This window comes from Pleurodeles waltl, chromosome 9 (assembly GCF_031143425.1).
Source record: "Pleurodeles waltl isolate 20211129_DDA chromosome 9, aPleWal1.hap1.20221129, whole genome shotgun sequence".
In the NCBI taxonomy this organism is placed as follows: Eukaryota; Metazoa; Chordata; class Amphibia; order Caudata; family Salamandridae; genus Pleurodeles; species Pleurodeles waltl.
The window spans coordinates 1,127,838,469-1,127,862,701 of record NC_090448.1 but is presented as its reverse complement, the minus strand read 5'-3'; the positions used below and the strand labels follow the sequence as shown (position 1 = coordinate 1,127,862,701).

General features: G+C 42.8%; 1 protein-coding gene across 14 annotated transcripts in view; it reads left to right on the top strand.

Annotated features, from left to right (window-relative positions):
- GPHN (gephyrin) overlaps nt 1-24,233 on the top strand; it is a 1,323,901-nt gene that overhangs the window by 914,169 nt on the left and 385,499 nt on the right. For 5 of the 14 annotated variants that reach the window (XM_069208894.1, XM_069208887.1, XM_069208885.1 and 2 more), the window contains one exon: nt 7,452-7,496. The exons of the other annotated variants lie outside the window; for them this stretch is intronic. In XM_069208894.1, coding sequence (XP_069064995.1) covers nt 7,452-7,496 — 45 coding nt within the window. The remainder of the gene's footprint in view (nt 1-7,451; nt 7,497-24,233) is intronic. 14 annotated transcript variants of the gene reach the window in all.

Genomic DNA, 24,233 nt, shown 5'->3' with positions numbered 1-24,233 from the left:
GCCCGATGTCTGAAGCTTTTAAACCTGCAGGTGAACCTGTCAAAATAACCCTTTTTGACAGGAAAGAAGCCTGCATTTAAAATATTAAGTAAGTCATCCCTAAGTACGCCTTGGAGTCCACAAGGTAGATGCCTCTTATTCAAAAGTGGTACTTGTAAGGATTAAACTGCAGTGACTAGCCCCCTAAAACTGTTTTTGCTGTTGCTTTATTATGAGAAAAAAACAAAGTTCAGAATAAAAAAAATAACTGCCATTTCTGATTTGGGACAAACTACCAGCCTAAATCAGACAATAGTTTTAATGTTTATTCCAGTTCCACAGCGAAGTCAGATTTGTATAAATATTTAAGAAAGTGCCTTTTAAAAAGTTAGATTTCCTCTGTTTGATCCTCCAGTATGCCGGTAAGCAGTAGCATGCTAGCAGATTGCCATACCAGCGATTCCTCTTAATGTGGTGTAGAAACTGCTGCCAAAGCAGAGACAATTTCTTAAACCTTTTTGACAGGAATACCTATATGTGAGGCATATGACTGATATCAGATTAGGAAATGCAGTTACGGCAAGGCTCAGGTAACTCATAAACTTGATAGGGACCAGGTTCAGACCTTCCCATTTATAGTTTTATGTTAAGAGAGATCTGGGGAAAAGAAGACTTTGTTTCCTGAGCTCTCTGTAGCCAGGTTAGCACCAGCATATTGGGAGGGGGGGAACTGGTGCTGGAATCAGTTTGGTGTTGCTGAGGAGGAGGAGGAAACCGCTCATTTCCGTGAGCACACCCCAGCTGGCAAACCAAGACCTCGGAAGGAAGAAAGGTTGTGCTATCTTCATTTTTACTTGAAATAGTGAACTGTGGGATAGTTTGTCATAAGGCAATCCGGATGTCCTGAAAAAGTAGAAGGCTTTACACCTGGAAACTTTTTTCTTATTGGTCTGGTATAAGTATCCAGGAGTTAGGAGTCACCCCTACCCACCGGCTACTAAATCCTACAAAAGTGACACCTCATCCACAACTCAGCAGTACACAGCTGGAGCTGAGGAAGAACAGTCTTGCTGTCTGTGACCTACTTAGAGACCTGAAGGGCTCGATCTGCTCCCACCTCTACCCAAAATTGAGAAGTGGATTTAAAGTGACATTTGGCTGACCTCCTGTGTAGCTGCAGGGACACAACAAACATCAAGGGGCATTTTTCCTGACGTGCCTAGCTAAACAGTAACACCTGGTCCTGAATTGGGCTCAGGTGGTGGCCTCTGCTGGAGCGCTGTCCCTGTTTTTTGGGAGCCGTAGAAGTCGCCAAGCAGAGCTGCTCCAGGAAGACTCTAAACTTCAGACTTAAAAAAGTTTTTGACTTCCAAAACTTCCAGAGTGTCAGCGGGATCTCACAGCAAAACAGTCCAATTTTGAGCAGACTTTATTGTCAACAGCTTCAGGCTTGTACCGCTGGACGATTTGTTTCCATAAAATAGACTAAGTCCGAAGGTTGGAATCTTGACTGGGTGTTTTGCTTTCCTTCTCTTATCTTATGACCGAGCTGACCAAACTTCTCTGGAATGCACTTCTTAGTTTATAGAAGACATTTGTTGTTGTTATTACTTCACCATGAGGTTCTTGAAAGACGATATTAGTAGGTTGAAAGCACATGTTCAAAAGTAGTCGCAGCAATGAAAGCAAAATATATCAAAGTACTTCTTAGTTGCAATGTACACAGCAAATACATGTGATTATATTATAGCATAACTTCAAAGCAAAGCATAAAAGTCAAAATTGCATCACTGCAGGGCCTAGCACTCTGCTTCATCTTTCTGGGGCCTGTAAGTTGATGACTCCGGTTCAACTGCGAGAAAGAGATTTTCTACTCAAACGGGAGACAGGCAACTGACGTCCGTTCCTGTCTGAAGTCAGGATATTTCTCCCCCTCGCTTTTGCCCAGGGCCATCGTTAAAAGCAAACTCGGTGTGAGAACCGAATAAACTTGGAGAGTGGCTAATTCTCCAGAATTCACTCGTTCCAAGACTGGATTGAGAGGTAAACACAAAATCTACGCTCTTTAATCAGCTAGGGTTTGGTGTGAAAAACACAGCTTGGTCTATCATGCCTTGGAAAAACACAGCTCATCTGCAATGTCTCAATTGCAATGTCTAACTCCATGTTAAAGCCAATAGGCAGCTAACCTAAATACCAAATGTAATGTCTAATGCCATGTTAAAGCCAATAGGCAGCTAAACTGAATACAACATGTAATGTGCTACTGGTGAACATTGCGCAACTAATATGCGCAGTGGTTAAACACAAAGTCATTGGTCTAACACAATTAATAGCATAACACTGGGCAATTGTGCAAAAAGTATCTGCCCAACACAAGGACTTTGGCAAGCTAAACATTTTAATTTCTCCCCCTCTGATCTTTTCCCACCAAAGCCAGTAACTTTATGGAAACCTCATCCAACAGGTATCTGGCTTTGTGAAGACTTTGTCGGATACAGCCTGCAAGTTTACTCAGCTGGAGGATTTCAACTTCCATTTCAGAGACTAAGTCACAAGGTGAAATCTTTAACCTGGACGACCCACAAGTGGGAATCAGACATGTGCTGCATTGTGGTTTGCCTGAAATTGCACCTAGGTCGTGGTCAGTCATGAACAGTGATTTCTGATTGGCACTTTACTTTTTCTTGGAGCAGTTAGCCTTCAATGTTTAAAAAGCTATATCTCTGAGTTTTTCTATTGGGTTTTTGTTAGTTTAGGATCATTTAGATTTTTTTCTTATCACTAAACAAGTCACAAATTTACTTCAGGCAAGCCTATCTGCTCTGTCTCACAGCTACCAGGCGGTTAAGCCCATGTTTAAGTTATTGAAACTGTACTTTATTTTAACATGTTGTTGGCCCAACCCCGTGGAGGAGCCAGAGGCAGCAGCCACTGCACTGACAAGAGTCAAAGGAAACAACTGAAAGAAACCTGACCTGTTTTTTCATCATTCACTGTTGTACAGTACAGCCCCTAAAAATCCTGCAATAAGTTGCATACATGTTTATGTTTAGCAAATGATAGTGCCCTGAGAATGCCGTACTGCCATCCAGGAGTCCGCCTAGACTACCATGGAATGTAGTCCTGTTACTAAGCGAACGGATATTGGCGAAAAAGGCAATGTGAAAAGAAATGCCTCATCTTCCTTCCACTCCCTGTTCAGGGTCCTTGCACTGAAACTGAAAGAATAAATATGCATCTTCATCAAAGGGTGAAGAATTAGCTACATCAAGTTTAGTCGACATGCCTGAAGCACCCCTCATGTATCAGAACCCTGCCCCAGTCTGTTTTATTTCCACTGCACAGGTATAACTGCATTCATTTTGTATTCTTACCAACATAAAACAGTGAATACACGGTTACACATGTAGCATCTGGTTCAAACAACCCCTCCCATTTTGATAGTTTGTGAGGGGGAGGACCTCCTCGAACTGGGCCTTATTGGTCAAGGCATGGAGTATACCTTCAGGCTGAGACATAAGGGAGAATCTGGGAGGGCTCCCCTTCTGAAGAGTCAGGGATGTTCTTGTAGTGATGCTGCTTGTATGAATGCTTTCTGCCTTCCATAATGGTCAGCAACTCAGGGAGTCAACGATTTCCATACCTGAAGCCTGGACCCAAAAGTGCTCTCTACATCCCCACTGACCAAGCCAGCAAAGAAATGTGGAGCTTCAAGATCCCGTGTATCTGTGATGGAATTAGGCAATGGCCTCCGGGCAGGCAGGCCATATCCTCGTACGGCTGTCAGTCATCCTCTTATGCTGTCCGGCAGGATAAAGAATCTTTAAAAGTAAAAACTCTATAAGGGCACCTCTCTCTGACTCAGACCATGGTACTTCTACAGCAGCCATTAGTGTGAATAAAGAGAAACTAAAAAGACAACCTACACTACCTCGGGTTCCAGAGAGATAGGAGTAGATTACTACTGAAGAATGAAAGTAGGAGAGGGAAGCTAATGCATGGTTTTCTCTGCGAATAAGAAATAACTTCAATCATAGATCCTTGCACTGGCTAGAGAACAGCTGTAAAAACCCCAGTATGATCATGACACCTTTACTTAAAACGAATATTGGGGCAGGACACCATGGCTTTTCTCTTAGGCAGGAAAAAGATAATGTTGGTCGGAGGCTTCCCCTTTTGGAAATCTCAGCAGGAGGTGGAGACTGAATAGGACCCAGCCTCCTGGAAATAACAGAAAAGAGGCAGACCTAGGACTAGGGAGGAGGAAGACAGAGGAATAAGTAATGCATGGCTGTTTGACAGGTGGCCTACCTCACAGGCGAATGTCCAGCCCCAGTAAGCCTTATAGAGAATCTGAGTTTTTGTAAAATCATACCCGTCTTCGACTCCTCAAAGTGTTGCAGTTGCTCAATCATGCTTCTCTTATTTGGGGCTTTTCCCCCCGACCACAAGTATAGATCCCAAAACGCTGTTGGCTCTCGTCATGTCACTGATTGGGTAGGCAACCACTGCTTGCTTAAATTTACCAAATAATGTTCTGCATGGATCACAGGAAGTGAAAAATGCAGCTTCGGAATAATCTTTACCGTGCTGTATCTGACCAGCTGCGTTGGTTGCCAGTGGAAAGAGTTTTTTTTTCTCAAGGTTGTTTGCATGGTACCTCAGACCTGCTGTTAAACCAGGCACTATGCCCGCGTTGTAACGCTGCCTTGCTATGCACCCACTAGGGTCTTGTGCACAAAAAAGGTCCTCTTTCTGGCTAAAAATCAAGAACATGTCAGTTTTCGCCTATACATTTCATGCCTCCTACCCCTCCATGACATAAAGGACCGTTATATTTTATGTTTCAGGTTTAACCATCTCTTTTTCTCCTTTCTTATACACCCTACCATACGACGCATGTTATTTGTCTAGGTCGCCTATATAAGCACTGCAAAGCCTTCCAGCAAATTCAGTACGAAGAAGACACTTGAAAAGAATTATTTCTATTTTATTTTAATTCATTTACATTACTAATTACGTTGTTTTTGGAACAAAATTGAAACATCTTTATTTCTAATGCTGTTCTTTTAATAGGGTTTTTGTTACCTACTTTTTGTGACATAGTTTTTTTTTAACGAGCACTAGTAGTTAGAAATGTGTACTTAACATTTTAGGAGAAATGTATACTTAACATTTGAGGACTGCACCACACGTAACGTAATATACGTTAATGATAACACTATGTTTTTCATTTGTCTAATTATTGAGGATTTGTTTTTTGAACTACCATATGCGTTGTATTGTAGATGGATTTGTTTATTTTGTGTAGCCTTTCAACTGTACCAGAGAGCTAAAACATAAAGCGCAGTGGAGGGCCAGCACAGAGGGGTGGAGAACCACACACAAAAGATATAGGGCTTGATTTAGATATTGGTGGACGGTTTACTCAGTCACAACGGTGACTGATATCCCGTCTGCCGAAATCTAAATCCTGTTATAATCTGTGGGATTTAGATTTCGGCAGACGGGAGCAGTGGCGTAGCGTGGGTTGTCAGCACCCGGGGCAAGGCAAGTCATTTGCGCCCCCTAACCTGTGGATTTTAGCACTCGCGAGTGCGAGCGCCCCCGGCCGCGCCCCCCCCCCCCCCCCCCCTGCACCCCCTACGCTACGCCACTGGACAGGAGATCCGTCACTGTTGTGAGGGAGTAACCCCTCTGCAAATATCTAAATCAGGCCCATAGTCGGTTTATGTGTGAACTAGTCCTCATCCCTGGTGTGAGAGATGTGTTATTAACACTTTTTTCACTTGCCACAATGAACTCAAGACCCAGGACCAAAGAGAGGAAATTCCAAAGCAAAATGATCTTCCTCTAAAACATGTTTAATTGACTGGGTCCGGGGAAAGCCTATTATGTGTGGCCAACTTTGAATCCTTGTCAGTAATTTCAAAAGATAGCTGGGATAGGTGGCACTGTGTGGACAAAAGACAAGGTTTCTGACTCTGCTCTTCGCGTGGACTGACTTGATAGTAAGCCAAGTTTGATGCAGTCTAAGCAGATTAAGCAAAAGAAGAGTTGAGCCTCCCCTTGCGTCCTTGTGTTTTTTTATTCAGACCTTGAAGTCACCATTGAAATAGTCTATGCAAGAATGAACAGTCATCATTTCAAAGGCTTTTGCGTTGGAAGCAAGGGCGGGTTATCGCACAATGTGCAAAGGGAGGCGGCTGCTTCTGTCACTTTGTTAAAATGTCAGATGAATGGCATATCCTCCTGAAGGCCACACTCTGCATCATACTGAAAAACAGGGGGCTCAGTCCTATACTGAAAGAACAAAGTAAGGGTAGCTCGCTCTGCGTTTCAACCCAAGCTGCATGACACAGGAAGTTAAAGCACTAGTAGCTACTTTGAATCCAGTATCTTTCTTTACCTAAGGACGGCCTTTACCTGGGGACAGTTCTTTGGATTGTCTGTTGTTTTGATATGCAGATAGCAGGCATAGCATACATATAGCAAAAAATGTGGAACCTGTTAAAAGATTTGCAAGCATAATCATCTTTGTGAAGTTTGCTGGTGACATCGCCAACTCTAGAAATGGAGGAAGGTTCGATGTGTGCATTCAGGGAGCACGGTTGCACCTACACCACATATTGTCAACTTGTGGCCTCAGTGTCAAACTCGGAGAGAGAAATCAAGGTGGCTCAAAATTCAAATAATTCATATAATCTACAAGTTGAATGGAAGGTCCTTAAAAGGCCGATATCTGTTTTAAAAACAAAGGACCTCTTTTAGAGTTTGGCAGATGAAATATCCCATCTGCTTTATTACAATTACCATAGGATATAATCCACTTGTATTAAGGCAGACGGGCTATCACTTACGTTTGTGACAGTCCACCAAACTCTGAATCAGGCCTATTGTCTTAACAAATCCCATAAGACTTTGTGGGGCTATTTGTGCTGTCGTTGCATAAGTTTGATGTTTGTAGTGCACACATAAGTGACCCCTATGTCTTTCCTTTATCTCAGTATCTGCTTTCAAAAACTGCAGCTACAAGACTTCCTGCATCCTAAAGTATAGGAAGGAGCAAAAGACTTGGGTCTATAGCATGGTTTCCCCTTCTTCTTTCCATGCTTTATCGAAGGAGAGATTGGCAGAGTTAAATATTGCCTAAGATAGCGAGTGACCACCCACAGGTTGTAACACTTCAGTGTTCTCCAGAAACTTCAAAGGGGGATATCCTATCCTTGGCAGGGGAGGACGAGCATCCTGGTGAGGACCCTGCCGTGTGCAAAGGCATTGATACAGATAATAAAGAATGCAAGACAGATCCTTTGATAGTGTTTGACCTCAATGACTCAGTCAAGGTCAATTCAGAATTTTGAAAACGAAATTTCTTTCTTGGTTCAAATTTCTGTACTGATATTTTTCAGAGAAAGGGAAAAGCCTGGGCAAAGATCACATTTCTCCAATCTCTTCTTGTCTTTCAGGAAAAAATTCTCGAGAACAATGATCCTGTTCCTTTCTATTGCAAGGTCAGAGTTTGTCCCGAAGTGCATATAGCACATTAATATCCGATCAAATATTGTAATGTGGTAGACTTGAGCTCTGAAGGTGGATCAAAGCCCTAGAAACGTGGAGATCCTGTCAGTGATACAAATAAAGCATTTCATTAGGTCGCATTTAAATACGGTTACGGGATTTCAGGTTAGCTCGCATTATAGAGAGATGTCATACAACCGTACAACACTGTTTTTATTGTTGGAATTGGAAAAAAAGAAAGCTAAAAAAAGTTATATCTTTGTTTGCTTGTACAACTGGAATGGAATATTTAATTCTGGCACATAAAATATTCTTTAAAAGACCAGAACATGGGGTTGTGACCTTTATCTCTGCAAATTATTTCTTATGATCTGTTGCTATAGTGTCTTTTAAATACTTTATTAATCTGACACTTTAAAGAGTCTGCTAAACTATGGTGCTAGTTAGTGATGGAAAGGCTGGGGGGATGGATTTGAAGCAGGGACACGTTACTAACTCTGCAGCACTGGCGGTCAGAGAGCGAGGACAATGTGGGAAATGTTTTGCATATGCATTTTTAATGTTGGTATGCGTGCCAAAAGCACTTTTGGTTGTTTTGTTCTGCTATAATTATATTGATGTTTAAAATATTATGTAGCAATCAGTGCGATACCTATACACGTTATTCCATGTCACCTGCTTCTTTCATTTTATGTTTTTTCAGTAGTGTGTGTCACATGTTGCAGAGATACCTAAAAATTGTAAAGAATTATACAACATTCTTGTGGAAAATGTTTTGTCGAAATGGTTTTGTTTTAATGAAAGAAAATCAAATCTAAGAGTGGCTCAGGGTGCTTAAAACGGGTTGGCTCGGGGGGGGGAGGGCTCGAAGGGATGGGGAGACAATTAATTTAAAAAAAAATAACTTACCTGCATCGTTACCGCCGCCGTCACCACTGCACCGCTTCTCCTCTGCTGCAGGCACAGGCTCCCAGCCTACCCTGCGGCCAATCCCGCTCAGAGCAGCGTTAGGGTTGGCTGGGTGCGCCCAGCCAGGGCACTCCCAGGCAGACTGGGGGCCTGTGCCTGCTGTCTCCAGCTTGGCAACACAGTGCGGGGCTGGAGAGAGCACAGTGCGCATGTATGTTGGGCCAGCATGCGCAATGAGGGGGAGTGTTGTGCTCGTCACAGGCCGTGGCCCTGCCCCTTTACAAGAAAACGATAATAAACCTAGTTTATTATCGTTTTTTAGTAAAAGGTTTGCAGCTGCTGGTGGGGGGATGACGCTCGTCCGCGCTAGCGGAGGAGCCATGCATGATCAAATATGTGTATTACAGTGTAAAATGACCCTGGTGAACAGGAGGCTATGAATTCTCTTCCCATACATTCCTTCACAAAGTCTATTATTTCGGTAGAGCAATTTCAACAAATCCTATATGAAATTCGTCCTAGCAAACGTCATCTTTTCTTAATAACTACCTCTTTACAGGATGGGTCTCAACTCCGCCCGTACATTGTACCTCATTCTACACAGTTGTGAATCTTAGCTTAGAGTATCATCCTATCTTTAGCACTCTATTGCTGCCTAGTGATAATTATTAACTGAAAAAAGGATATTGCTAATAATATAGGTTTTGCAGACTTTTCAGCAGCAACCCAAAGATAAAACATATTATACTCTGTTATTGGTATCTCAGTTACTTCTCTGAATTACCCTATTCAGATCTGCATTGAACTATAATTGCTTTCGTGGCACAGCAGAACCGAGGGCCTCCTGTTCATCTTCATCAACAGTTGTCTGATGTGTATGAATCCCCTTAAGGGGACTTTGAACTCTCCAGGGACTGTCTGCTCCCATGTCTCTCCACTCCTCGAAAGTGAGCAGGCTTCTCCGAGGGTACTCTCTCCTGTGTATCTTCAAGCTACTGAACGTGAGGGCAGAATTGCAGACTTATTAACATCTGTTTGCGTACCTTACTCATTAATGGGCAAACGTTAACTCACTAAAGCAAGGGCATTCGTTATACTCATGTAATCCAATTTAAAAAAAAGTGGATCCATGGTGGATGTTGAAAATCAAAGTCCTATAAACCCTGCTTTGGCCATGGGAAATCAGTGGCAAAATGTTTGTTACTGTGGGGATTACAGGATCCACAAAATGATGATTCTGCCATGCACATGTTCGGCCATACATAGCTGAATGAAGCATCTGCTTGGATTTCAGCTCAGTTGTAGACACTGGTCCACAGAGGGATGTCTGGTCACTCCAGGTAGGTTCGGTGTGGATCCCAGTGCTGGGCACAGAACTTTCAGGTAAATGGAGTCCAAACTGGGGCAAGGCGGCGACTAATGGAGTGTCACATATTCATTACTAAAGTCCTCGCTTTTCATTGCATTTACCGTTGTTTTGATTGGAGAATGAAAAGTTACCCTCTTTGCCGATGACTCTAGTTTATGCTTTTATACAAGACAGGGTTTGATCCTATTCAGACCCACTGGGGAGGGATCCTTGATAATATTTGCATACTATAAAGAACCTCCCACCAGCCATTGAGTCCATATTATTATGTGAATGTATATACAAGGTAATTAATCACTGTGAATAATGATATAATTATATAAATTGAATCAAACAAGACCTTATAAAATCACCTCGATAAAAGAAATGAAAGCATTTGAAGACATGCACTGATCCATGAGACACTACAATAATCAAACTGACAACTCAAGCATTTATAACTGACCGGCATATACAGGACCTCTTTTAGTCCCTTAAAAAAAAAATGTTTTAGGTGTGCAATTCATGACGTCCCAAGTAGATGGTTGTATGCTCTCCAAGATATCCCAATATCCTCGAGTGTAGAATTGTTAAACTTCTGGAGTCATAGTTTTATCATGCTCTGCTACAGGCTGAGCACCCTTCATTTATGTACAAGGCTTGCAGCTCTGATCCTAGTTGCAAAAAGGTGAGGTTATGGATTTTAAACCTTCAGTGTATGTCTTCGCATCAGAACCCATAAGGCACTTTGTGGCTCTGCATCCAATGCAGGAACAAGTTTTCCTGTTACGAAGCGTTCCCAATGGACTTTATTCTGGAGTTGAACTCTCCGGGGCTTATTATTAAGCCCTGTTTTTATGGCTGGAATTGGGATATCTTTTCTTGGTTGTTACAGACAATGCCATAGCGTTTGCACTACCGTAGCAGTTGCCTGTTGCCAGAGAATTTCTAAAATGTGAAGAGCATTGTCCTGCTACAGCTGCACGTGTTTGCATTTGTTTGTTGATCTATTTTGATATGAGTGAGAACCTGTGATGCACATACTGTGTTTTCCCACGAATCTTTGTTATTCTCGTATTTTGCTTCAGAATGTGTTGTGAAGCGTGACTCATGTGTGCCAGTGCATGCACAGACCTACTGTTGCTAAACAACGAGCATGGGATGTGTACGATGTGCACACTTGCCCATTGGCATGTACTTCACGTGGTCACAGAATTACAAAGTGAAGCGTAGAATGAATTGCCCTGCAGTGAATGCTGTGACAGAAACGTGAGCATGCCTGGTGGATCTACCCGCTTCTTCACTTGTCAGTAATAAGGAGAAATGCACAAGTGAAGGACAGACTGTGCAGACACCTCCACTTCCTTGTACTGCATGCTAGTGCGAGTAAGGAACATGAGACGGGTACATGTTGTACTGCATGCTGGTGCGAGTAAGGAACATGAGACGGGTACATGTTGTACTGCATGCTGGTGCGAGTAAGGAACATGGGACGGGTACATAGAAAGTGCATGCTGCTGCGAGTAAGGAACATGAGACGGGTACATAGAAAGTGGATGCTGGTGCGAGTAAGGAACATGAGACGGGTACATAGAAAGTGCATGCTGCTGCGAGTAAGGAACATGAGACGGGTACATGTTGCACTACATGCTGGTGCGAGTAAGGAACATGAGATGGGTACATAGAAAGTGCATGCTGGTGCAAGTAAGGAACATGAGACGGGTACATAGAAAGTGGATGCTGGGGTGAGTAAGGAACATGAGACGGGTACATAGAAAGTGCACGCTGCTGCGAGTAAGGAACATGAGACGGGTACATAGAAAGTGCATGCTGGTCCGAGTAAGGAACATGAGACGGGTACATGTTGTAATACATGCTGGTGCGAGTAAGGAACATGAGGCGGGTACATGTTGCACTGCATGCTGGTGCGAGTAAGGAACATGAGACGGGTACATGTTGCACCGCATGCTGTTGCGAGTAAGGAACATGAGATGGGTACATGTTGCACTGCATGCTGGTGTGAGTAAGGAACATGAGACGGGTACATAGAAAGTGGATGCTGGTGCGAGTAAGGAACATGAGATGGGTACATGTTGCACTGCATGCTGGTGCGAGTAAGGAACATGAGACGGGTACATAGAAAGTGCATGCTGCTGCAAGTAAGGAACATTAGACAGGTACATAGAAAGTGCATGCTGCTGCGAGTAAGGAACATGAGACGGGTACATGTTGCATTGCATGCTGGTGCGAGTAAGGAACATGAGACGGGTACATAGAAAGTGGATGCTGGTGCGAGTAAGGAACATGAGACAGGTACATAGAAAGTGCATGCTGGTGTGAGTAAGGAACATGAGATGGGTACATGTTGTATTGCATGCTGGTGCGGGTAAGGAACATGAGACGGTACATAGAAAGTGCATGCCTGTGCACTGTAACTGGGAATGCACTAGAATGAATATTACAAATGCACAATCACGAGAGAGGGGAGAGCTTGTTAATGCCTTTCCCATTGCGGTAAATGGTCTTGATTCACTTTCCTACGAGGTGCCCATCAGGAGCGGCCATGGGCTTTGATATACTAAAAGGTGCATGAGATGGAAAGGCTGTAGATTGCTTTCCGAAGGTGGGCGCCCCGGTCACTGTTATTGTGATGTGGTAGCCGGCCTGTCCCTCCCTATGAGCATGAACATCAATCTAATCCGTAGACATCAACCGCTACGCACTGAAGGCAATGAGGAGTGAACCATGTTTAGTCAATCATAGAGCCATCTAAGGTGCTTTGTGTTTTCCGCTGCATATATAGTGCACTAGATTTTGTCCTTTTTTTTGCTCTAGCCACTTGATTGAATTTGATCTTCTTTATACAGCCCCAACAGTCGGGGCCTGTGTCTCTTTGTGTGTTCGTTAGAGGGGCACAACCAGCCATGAATTCATTCTAGACTAGAGTATCCGCTTGTATGGTTCATGCCACATCACTTTAACCTTCCTTTGTAGGACACAAAACCATGTTGCATTAAATACAGGTTACATATAATTAATTTAACGACCAGTATTAGCAGGGTGGGGATATAATTTGCTGCGTGGTGCATGCATGATACAAACTGTTAACCCCTTACAGCTCTCTCGAGGGAAGCCCCATACTGAAGCTAGCATTGCCCATCTCTCTGAATATATCGTGTGCTTCCCAAACTAGTTCACCCTCGCCTCACCAAGATGGCACCCACGCTCTTTGGGCATTATAAAGATGGTGTGTTACCTCACAAAGATGCCCCCCCCCCCCAAAAAAAAAAAACTTAGAACAGTCACAGAGCAAAGAAGCTGCACGTCCAGTTTGAAAAGGTGAAACTTAGGCCTTTAGAACATAACACACTTTTTACTTAATACTATGATAATTGCGTAGCAGACACACTTTCACCACTGATATATACAACTGGAATTTCTGGAAAACAGTTTGAAAATATGGAGAAGAAGCAATATGATTGTGTGCCATCTTCCACTTCTTGCCTACATTGCCTCAATCCCATTTCTAGATGTGTCGTGCTATTACCTTTAAGCCTTTTTTTCCCCACACAATAAGATTAAAAAGGCTTCTAAAATATTTTGCAGGGTAAGCCCAGCTGCAGTGATTAAAATGGTGTAATTGGCACAAAACAGGTCTGAAATATGGACACCGCCAACATGTGGAATATCAGTGGACTCTTGAGTCAGTGCTTGAGGCCTTAAATGAATAGTAGAAAAACAATAATAAATAAAGGTTCTGAATTATTCTAAATAGGGCTTTAAGTAGTACTTGTCCCACAATTCACTCTCTAGTCCTATCTCAAATGTGTTGTGTAGCGCAGCACCACAAAGCATCTAGTGTGGCATCATGTCCACTACTATCCCAGATGCTTTCTATAAAAGTGCACCTAGGGCCTGGTCTACCGTGTGATATTTCTCACGATATAAAAATATGCATGAATCAGTCAAAAACAGTTGGTTTTACATTTTAAATACTTCCTGCAGAACCCAGAAACAAGGCTGTAGGGTAACCCTTAAAAGGGCTCTAGGTAACCAGAGCATACCCGATAATGAGGTCTTCATGGAAACTGTAGAGCAGTAATGTAGGTGTAGAGGAAACATCTAATATATTCCAGTAGTCAGGTGAGTGGCTGGTGACCTTTTGCGTAGATTCCAGGGACCACAAATGCAGTCAAACTGGAGATAGTCATTGTATGTTGGTGGCAGGAATATAACTGCACAAGCGGAATTAAGTAGGTTCCAGGAAGAAAAACCAGCAGACAGTGGTCACGGTACAAGATGATTACCTGCTGGATAGTTAAGAAATAATGAAAGCCAAAAATGGAGCGGAAATCTACACAAATCTTCAGTATCGATGTCAGGTGATTGGACCGAGGCAGAGAGACAAAGCAGGAAATCAAACCTGCTTTAATGATCTATCTACATAACGTTCCCAAGAAAAGTAAAACAGTCACCTTCGGCTGCGATCTATCAACTAAGAGAACTAAAATAATTCTATTGTATTGTATTGATAGGTAAAGTATGACTCTAGTAGCCTCAAATTCCACTTAGCACTCCATGGAAATGCTAAGAAGAGGCGCATGACATTACATGCGCAGGAAATTTACAAGCCTGCCTACAAGATACATATGGAGACAGGACATTGTGTAGAAGCTGGAATGGGTGTGCAATTGATTTGCAGAAGTAAACTAGAGAGTATGAGCATGGATGGAATGAAAGATGCTGCAGATCACCTACCTGGAACTGGGCTGGGACACCTCACGAAAATAGGGTATACAAGGCTACAAAGGAAAGAAAAGGGCTGGTGTGAACTTTACACTCAAGTACAGGCCCTAAATCGCACACACTGTGCCACAAGTAATTCTTGTTACATCTTTTTATTCTGTACTCTGCCGGCATTTTCTTGATAACATTTCTTTCTCCAGTCATTTTCACAGTGCTCTACTTTTCCTTCTATATATAAGAAAACCTATTCCAGTGCCTAACATGAATCTTCATGTTGCTCATAGGTATCGAGAAAGACAATCTGCTACATCATTTCTAACACCCAGATAAAACTGAGCCTCAAACTAAATTTATTTTGGTTATGTTTTTGGTTGAATTTTCAGTGCACATTTGGCACCCTCTGTGAATTATGAAATATCCAAACACCTCATGGCACTGCAGAAAGGTAATTCCTGTTGATTTTCTGCACCTCATTGCACTTAAGATGTGAAGGCAATCTCCAGTCACTTATCTCCCTTCATGTGTTGGAAAAAACAATTGTAATTCTGCTTCTTTTAAAACGCTAAACACTAATCACAGTGGTATTGTCTTTAAATCTGCTGATTATACTCAATCATTTTTAATTTTACACAGTAGCCCAGAAAGCTCCTGTAATAGAATTCAGTCCACAATGTAGTGCCACTTTTCTGTACCCCATGGTCTCTATTCTTTTTACGGCTATTATCAGTGGAGTTTCTCATGATTTCTGGAGCTACAAGCGTGCAGGAGAATTCCCTTTTGTTTGCAGTACTGCCTCTGGTCATCTTATCTCACACTTCCCACAGTGCACCTGCACTACTCACCTGACATTATTGTGGATGATTATGCCACTGCACAAGGTGGTCTCTTTGCTGCTGTGGCATTGACTCCCGCTGCAGAATGTGTTTCCACCAATCATGCCCATCATCGAAGACTGTGTATTTATTTGAAAAGTTGCATATAGCATGAACAAGACCCGTCAGGGCATCAGAGCGCTGTACAGAGAAGTGATACGTAGATAGGTATAGATGCAGATAGTAAATACTGTACATATGACAACAGGTTAAGCATCCAACATGAGTAAAAGAAAAACAAGAAGCATAGTAGATAAAAAGTAACAAATTTGCATAGTAAAATGGAGTCCAGGGCTGTATACATGAAATAATAGTCAGATATGAGTAGCTTCATGTCTATACTAGCAGGCATTTATTCAGGAGCAACCGTTTTGCTTCTTTTTCGATTGAAGAGTTCGAAGGGTCAGATCTGGTTTCAGGAGGAAGAGCGTTGCATATTCTCAGGGCAAGAAGGAAAAGTACCAGATAGAGTTTTTGCCAGTTAAGCAAGAGTGTTGTACTGAAGAACAAGCAAGCTATCTTCAAACTGAATCCATGCTTCGAGAGGGAGCCAGTTGAGTTGTATTAGATCTGGTGTGATGTGATCACATTTTCTTGATCCCGTGATGAGTCTAGCAGCTGAGTTCATTGTAGCCCTTAAAGGAGCAAGCCTAGCTGTGGGTAACCCTGCCAGGTTCATACTCCCGTAATCTAAACAGAAGATATAGGGATTGGACTGCTAATTGCAAGCAGTGATTAATTTGTAAATATAAAGGTGCCGGTGCCCAAAGCCCTCCTCTTGAACATGCGGCTGCTGTAATGAAATGTGTGAACATGGAATACTGAGGCTGCGTAATCCTGAAGCCATCCCGGGCCTCTTCAATCCATTTAAAGCCACTCGATGCCACTTCAGCTCACTCTTGCAGCTTTTTACTTTCTCCCTTTGTGACGCTTTTTCGTTTTTTCCCTTCATCTGTCTTTCCTATATGTGTCTTTTGCTCCAGCAAATGATTGAGGCATGAGAATAAGCCTCAGCCCTCAAAAATAAGAGCCGGTGCTCAGCACCCGAAACAACAAGCACAAATTAAGCACTGATTGCAAGTCATTTGGAGGCAGAAACGGTTTGATTTTCCTTATTATGCTGAGTTGGTGATTGGTTCCTCTGATGGTAGCACTGATGTGGTCTTGCATATTTAGGTATTTGTCCAGCGTAATGCCTAATGATCTGGTGAACTCAACATGCGGGACGCAGTTGAGTGCCGTTAGTTGTTTGAGCTAATCTTTTGTGAGGGCAGAGTGGTTGCGGGGGCAATCAGGAAAAAGTCTGTCTTAAGTGTGTTTAGCATTAGATGGTTGTGTGATAACCATTTTTGAGTTTCCAGTAGGGTGCAGTTAAGAGTTTTGATATAATCGGGTGAGGAAACTTTCATGTACAGTGGAAACTCGAATGCTGTTAGAAAGGGATTGGTTGACTTTGGATCTTGGTGTTGTGTTATGAAGGAACAAGGTGAACCAGCTGAAAACTGGACCAGATAACACCATCCTTTTCTCAAGAAGCTCAATCATGTCATGTTTGACCGTGTCAAATGCCGAGAAGAGATCAAGAAGTATAAGCAAGTAAGGTTTGTTCTGGTCAAGTAGTCTAAGACCGTCATTGACAATGTTAGAGCCGTCTCAGTGCTGTGACCCGCTCTGAAGCCTGATTGGTATTGGTCAAGGAGCTTAAATAGCTTGATGTGCTTGCAGAATTCTACTTGTATGTATTTATCAAGTAGTTTGGCTAGAGTCATGATGTTAGGGATTGGCCAAAATGTGTTGGGATCAGATAAGTCTGCATTTGTGGGGGGGTTTTTGGGATGGGGTGACCTGTCCTATTTTTAGACAGTCAGGAATCATGCCCTACGAGAGAGATTCATGGACAATCTTAGACTGGAGCGGGAGAGTAGAAGATATGAGCTCTTTGAAGAACTTGGCGGGTAAAGGATCATTGAAGTGGTTCATGGGTTTTAATAATGTTATTGTTTTGAGTAGTTCAGTATCGTCTAGAAGTCTAACGGTATTCCACGTCTCATTATTTTTTGTAGCATAACCCAAAGATCCAGAAAGAGGGAAACTCAACAAGGGAAGCCAGGGGGATGGACTGGTCTGGGCCTGAATATGGGGAATTGGGGAGGCGAGTTTTAATTCTAATTAAATTGTCTTTGTCTTTTCAATTAAGGGTTCGGAGAACTCGAACGCACTACGGAGTGAATCCTTGTTTGCAGAGTGGTGGTTAGTTGAGTAGATAGCTTGTTGTTTTATGATATCAAATAGTTTTTTCGATCCCTTTTTGGCATTGTCCAGTTGCGCCCTTAAGTGGTCGGTTTTGGTGCTACGGATACGTTTTGTTATACAAACTTCTTGTCATCCTCAACTGTTTACGGTGCGTTAAGGAAAAAGAGTTTCTCCATTATCTCTCAGCAACCCTTAGCTTGCGTCGTTCCTCATTAAGTAAGCCATTGAACCAGGGTTTGGAATGTTTGCTGGGAACTCTTAGATCAGCAATGTTGATATTTCTCAGATCTCTAGACCATTGGTTGGTCTTACGAGGTGGGCCCTTTCTAATCAGCACCTTCTGCAAGATGGGAAAAGAGATTAGGTAGTGAACTGACCATTCACAGGTGATATTGCTTCTAGTTGCAAGGCGTTATCCTTAGTGATTGAGATCGAGGCTGGAGCCTTTGTTGTGGTTTGGTCTGTTTTAAGACTGGGAGAGGTTTAGATCTGAGAGTAAGGCCTTGAAGGTTATCTTTGTTCCAATGTAAGTTGAAATCACAGAGGAAGATTTGGTTAGGGTGTTGGTCAGAGCTAGACAGAGCTAGTGGATATGGTCTCCATTACGTGATCAATGAAAAGAAAGTTATCATTGTATGTAGTTTACACACCAACTTGTCATTGTTCCAAATTTCAATGCCAGGGTATTCAAAGGAGGACATAGGGGGCAGTTTGTGCATGCCTTAGGGTTAGCATGGAGCGATAGATGCACGCTGTGCTGCCTCCAACTTTATCAGGTCTATCCTATCTGATTATGTCATAGTTGGGAGTAACTAAAGTGCACAGAATGGGTGAGGAGGTGTATTTGAGCCATGTTTTAGTTAAGATCAGGAGGTCATGTTCTTGCGTAAGAATGAGGTTGGCAATATCAGCAGCGTGTTTTACCACTGACCTGAAGTTAAGGAGCATAGACTTGCTAGGTGATTTAGTTACTACTTCTTCTTGGTGTAAAGTGGGGGCAAGTAATAGATTACCCTTGTTCTTAGTTCTAAAATTGAGACTGGGTTCTCTAAACGGGTCGGAGGGAATAGTTTGTATATTGATCGGTGAAGGTGATGAGTCATTATGAGTTGAGTTGAGCTGAATGATAGCATAATAAAGTAGTGAATGTCAGAACCAAAAAGATGGTCAGTAACTCTTTAGGGTCTGGAATAGTGATTGAGATGGGGCCTCCATCTCCAGTGCAACATTGAGGGGGGTTTTCACGGTTGAAGTGTAATTGCAGTATTATCTAACCTTTGTGGGAAGGTTGCATTGTTTCATCTCTGGGATTCGGATAGTCTCAGAGGTAAGGTTGGGATTCCAAAGCTTCTCCATCTTCACCATGAAGAGTAACAGGTTTTGTAGGTTGACTTTAACTAGTTGAAGATCATGCTTAAGATCAGCGGACTTAACCTCAATGGAGGGAGGGTCTGAAGTATGAATGGATAGTCTAGGGGTAGATAGCGAGAATGACCCCTCATAGGCGGGAGTGGTGGTCAACAGGGTGGATTGCTCATAGATGAGGAGGGAGGTGGTAAAGGAGGCGACAGGAAGATCTGGGCTCATAGCTGGTGTATAAGAGGTGAAGAACGGTAGAGGTTTAGGAAGAGGATTCAAAAAGGCTTAGTTGTTGGGTTTCTTGTGTTGTCGGAGAGTTGCAACCGGAGGGTAGGGGATCCCGGTGGACGAGTGGGGTGCCCAGTGGGGTAAAGGTGTTCTGGTAGAAATTTAATTAGTAGACCTGCAAATATCCGGGTTGCTGTTGTTGATGGCTTTAGAACAGTGAGCATTGTGTCCAAATCTGTTGCGAGCGGAGGGAGAAGGCAAGTCACTCAAGTTGGTTCTAGGGGTTTTGTTGTCTGATTAGCTCGCTCACCAGTATCTGGACCGTCCATTTTGCGTCCAGGAATTCCTCAAGATTTCCACTAACTCTGGTCTCACATGCGACAACTGTGTGCTTCCATGTCATTTAACTCTTTCCTCCATACTCCATACGGTGGCTAATGTGTCTCTGCCAGTAATCTGGGAAAGGTGGAGCAGAGGTCAACTTTTTACTGCTATTATCTGATTCGTATTTGGCAAACTTACTGTTTTGCATAGCTCTTCTCCTAAGCTGATTTCCCCGGGCCGCTGGTCTTTCTTTTGAGCCCTCTCCATCACATTACTTCTTTGGTGGAGAACCTCCTTATAGTGTATCTGTCACGTCCAAAATCCCTGATATCTTTGGTGGTTGATGTATCATTCTCCAGCCAATTTCTTTTACACCAGGACACGTTCATCCTCTGCACCAAAAGTGTTGACTGAATTCCACATAAACAAGTAGTTTAGTATCACACAGCTCCAGAGCTGAGGTGTGAACGTCCATGTCAGGGACACTCTTAGCTTCTATCTGAATAGAACCAGGAATCTACATTTGTATGAGCAGACATGTTTTACATTTAAAGGCCAAAATGCATGAAAAGCTACTTTAAATGAACTTCTTTATGAATGCCATAGTGCTCTTCTTTCCATTAGACAACTCTTATGTTATCTATGCGTATTACCCAAGAGCTAAAGTGGCATTGACTGCATTTTCCAAATTCATGTCACAAATGTAGCTTTGTGTGCCTGTGCTGTCATTGCTTTCTGACAGGCTGATAGGCAGAGTGGTCAAGGCACTGGATATCCTTACACCAATCGAAGTCTGGCACTCACCTGTCCAAACTCTTCTTGATCTCCTCTTGCCTACTGGATATGAGATCAGCAATTATACAACACTGATGAATATGAGGCAGCATAGTTCTCATCTAAAAAGTCCTGTAGGGAGCCTGTCCCATAAACCGGTTCATTCGAATTTTCAGTTTTCCCAACGAGCAGCAGTCTCTAGCCCTATGACTGTTCAGGTTTCCAGTTGCCTCAATGTGATATATCCTTGAAATCTGTTAACCTACTAATAGCAAGACTGAGGCATATTTCGGAACGTGCTGGGTCTTTTGTGCACATCGCTATTCTCAGAGTGTCTCGGAACATATGAGCAGTCTTCTTTAGTGATCTTGTGTCCCATGAATAGATTGGCTGGTGCACCCTTGTCTGTTTTTTGCACTTGACATCATCCTGGTGTCATGTAATTGTGCTCCACCAAACCACTGTGTTGGCAAATGGACTTGTGCAGCCATTCCATACAGTTGAAAGCCCTGTGCTCCCAGACCTCCTACTATTCCAGTGAGATTTAGGTTGTTGTGAGATACTGTATGTCCACCTGAGCCCCAGATCAAATCTGATATTAGAGAGACCAGGTCCCTAAAATGCCTGAGGGATCCATTTTGGTAGACCAATAGTACCATACAAAAGTCATGGGAGCATCGCTATTCTGGCTGCTATTCTGCCCCTGACTGATTATGGGGATATTTACCAAAGTTCTATGCAACCCCTAAAACACTGAAGGATTGCTTCCTGGTTCCAGACCATTATATATTCCTATGAATGCTAGATGTGCTCTCCAGCTATCTAAAGGTGTGTGCTTCTCAGGAAATAACCAGGAATAGCAGTTGAAAGTGTTCCTCCTCCACATCCAGCCTAATTGGAAAGATGCTTGTCTTCATCTAGCTTACTTTGAGGCTAAACATCTTACCAACTATTCTGAGGGATCCAAGTGTAGCGATCCAACGTGGAACATGGACAGCACTAGATCATCCTCAGAGGAAATGGTGTGTCAGCCCTCGACAAGCTGAGAAAAGGCTGCAGTGCGAACAGCATCAATTGGGAATTACCAGGGGACGTGCCCTGGAGAGCTTCAAACATGGGAGGATATATTTTGCCCTTCGTACCCCCTAGCCATAGATTTAGATTACCATACAGTGATCAACAGTAGTATATTTCCACTACATCCCTTTTGTCTGAGTAAAGCAAACGTATATCTTCTGCTTAGAATACTGAGCGCCTTTTCCAGGTTAGTTGACGTGACCTTTGCATTTGGGTTTAACCATGGTGTTTCCACTAGCATTCTGAAGAGGAAACGTGAGATTTAGTGAGGTATTGCCTTTGGGAATAAACACATTCTGGTCGTGTTCAGCCGGAATAGATAACATGGGGTCGATTTATTTTGTCCATATTACCTAGAAATATGAAATATAAGCTTAACATGAACAGTGGTCTGTAAAAGGCCCTACCTGTGGGGCTGCAACAGGGTTCTGGTAAGGAGACTGACTATTAATGCTTCTTTGTCATTTCAGTATCCCAGATCCAGGGCAACAGAATACATTGTTGCTTATAGCACCACCAATCCAAAAGCAATATAAAATTTGTCAGGCAAACCATGTGACCCTATGTTTTCCTCAGTGGTCCTTTCTGTCTGCACTTCTTTTAATTTTGAGTTCCATCACTGGGAGGTTCTGAGCCTCTTGACAGTCTTGAGGGATTTATTCAGTAATAGATACTCTGCTATTTTCTTAATACAAATTGACGTATTATTCTAGGAAAGCTGTATTGATGCCATTTTGTGTGTGTACAATATGGCCCTGACTATTTCTAACTGGTTACAGGTCCATCCCTCACGTTGAGATCAATTAATAACATGAGCAGTCAGTCTGCTTTATCTCCCTCTGTGATTTCTTGTCATACATTCAGTGTAGGTAAAGCACCACAATTATGCAGGCAGTGTTGCATATTTTCCCTTTGTCTCAAGATTCTGTTGGTGGCCAAGGTCATGCACCATTCCTTATTGTAAATTTTGTAGAGTTTTAAGGAGGGTGATCTGTTCATGATTTATTATTCTCTAAACTACAGTATTGATACAGTGACCTCTGATCACTACATTGAAGGCCTTCCATTCTGGTAATGTATTAAGGGCAGTATTTTTGTTTTCAAAGAAGTAATGCATCTCCAGTATCTATTAGAAAGTCCTTAAATCCTCAATAAGTCACAACAGCTCTTAGCAACCTCCCTGTTGGGATGGTTGTGCTTATCTTGCCTAGTGTGAAACCTAATAGTAGTATATTATGGTTAGGCAACAGTTTGTCCAGGTATTACGAACATGACCGAGTGTTAGAATAAAATCTTTCACAGTATACCTTTGAGTCTTACATGCAAGGCGTGTACTGGGAAATAAAATAGAATACTCCATTGACTTAGTGTAGTTGCCTGCTTGAGGCAATAAGCCCTAAGTTAGTCACCCAAGAGGCCAAGCCCCAGGCTGCCTTTTCTCCCTGCGTGCCTGACAGTAGAAACTATGAGTGACCTGAGTCTGTTTCTAGAACACAGTTATAATTCCACCCAGAACAAGAGGAAGATGAGGCTATTGGGCCAGGTATTCCAATTAGGCTAAGTAACAATTCTACTGAATGGTGTTTGGACAGAGCATATATTCTGCCCAGTAGTTTTTCAGCTCAATCCATGATGCCCCTAGCCATGGGAAACCTCCCTTCTTTATCAATTAGAACTTTAGTACTTGTAAACGGAACCCCGTGTCATTAGGGCATTCCTGCCATAAGATGACTACCCAGTTGAGAAGTGTTGATCCCTCCAGCTACAGTGTCATTTCTCATTTTCCTGTCTCCTACAGTAAAACCATTTGGTCTCCCTTACGCTAAAGGAGACAGCCTGATGTCCCAGACGTAACATACGAGGAGCTTATATTTATTAACTCCAGTCATCTGAACTCTTCAAGGTCGATAGACACCTCAGTCACCAACATTCACTCACAGGCCACCACTTCCAAGTCCTGGTCCTGTGTTTGAGTCCCGCTCATCCCAAATCCTCACCCCTCCCCAGGAATCCAAATATGTTAACATTCCATGGCCCACACTAAACTAATCCAAACTCAGTCCTCATAGTCAGAGAAGCTAGCAGTCTCTGTGAATCATGTATAAACTATATATTTTCCCTTCAACATTGACAGTAAAATTCTTGCCGCGAGACCACCTCTTTGACTGTCCTTCTTGTCAGCGACACTCCAGCTTGCCCATCAATCGTATGTGTCCATGGGCCACCTGAGATTGGAGCTACCCAGTCAGGTAAGCATCATGATGATGCCATGTAGTTACAGATGGTGCAGTATTCTTAAAGTTATGTTATGAAGCTTAGGGTCCTCATATGGGGATAGATCAGAGTCCGATCCGGAGCTGATAGAGCTAGAGTTCACTATATAGGCTCAGCACAGTGACTAACCATTATGTATTTTGCTCACCACCCCCGTAACCGTAACACACTCTGCTGTAGCCTGACTCGCCAATGGTCATTTTGCAGATCACAGCCTAGATTTCCTATGTTTTCAGTGCTTCAGAGTTTGAGGGTTATTTGAGTGTTCTCTGTCTTTGCCAGCTTCATACATTCAGCCAGTGCCATTTCGCTTTACATTCAAAGAAGACGTTTTGTCACCAACAATGTTTTTCAGGTAACAACAGCATGTAGCATATTCCCTCTTCATGTAAGATCTTCCTCACCTTCATGAAAGGCAAATTTTACTGTTGAATTTCTGTTGTACAATACATAATTAACACCTCACTGTTCTCCAGCCTTAGTTGTTCCAGAGCTCAAGCCTTCTACAGAGTTACATCTCTGTCCAGTGAGTGAAGTAGTCATTCAGCTGGTCTAGGGAGCGAGCC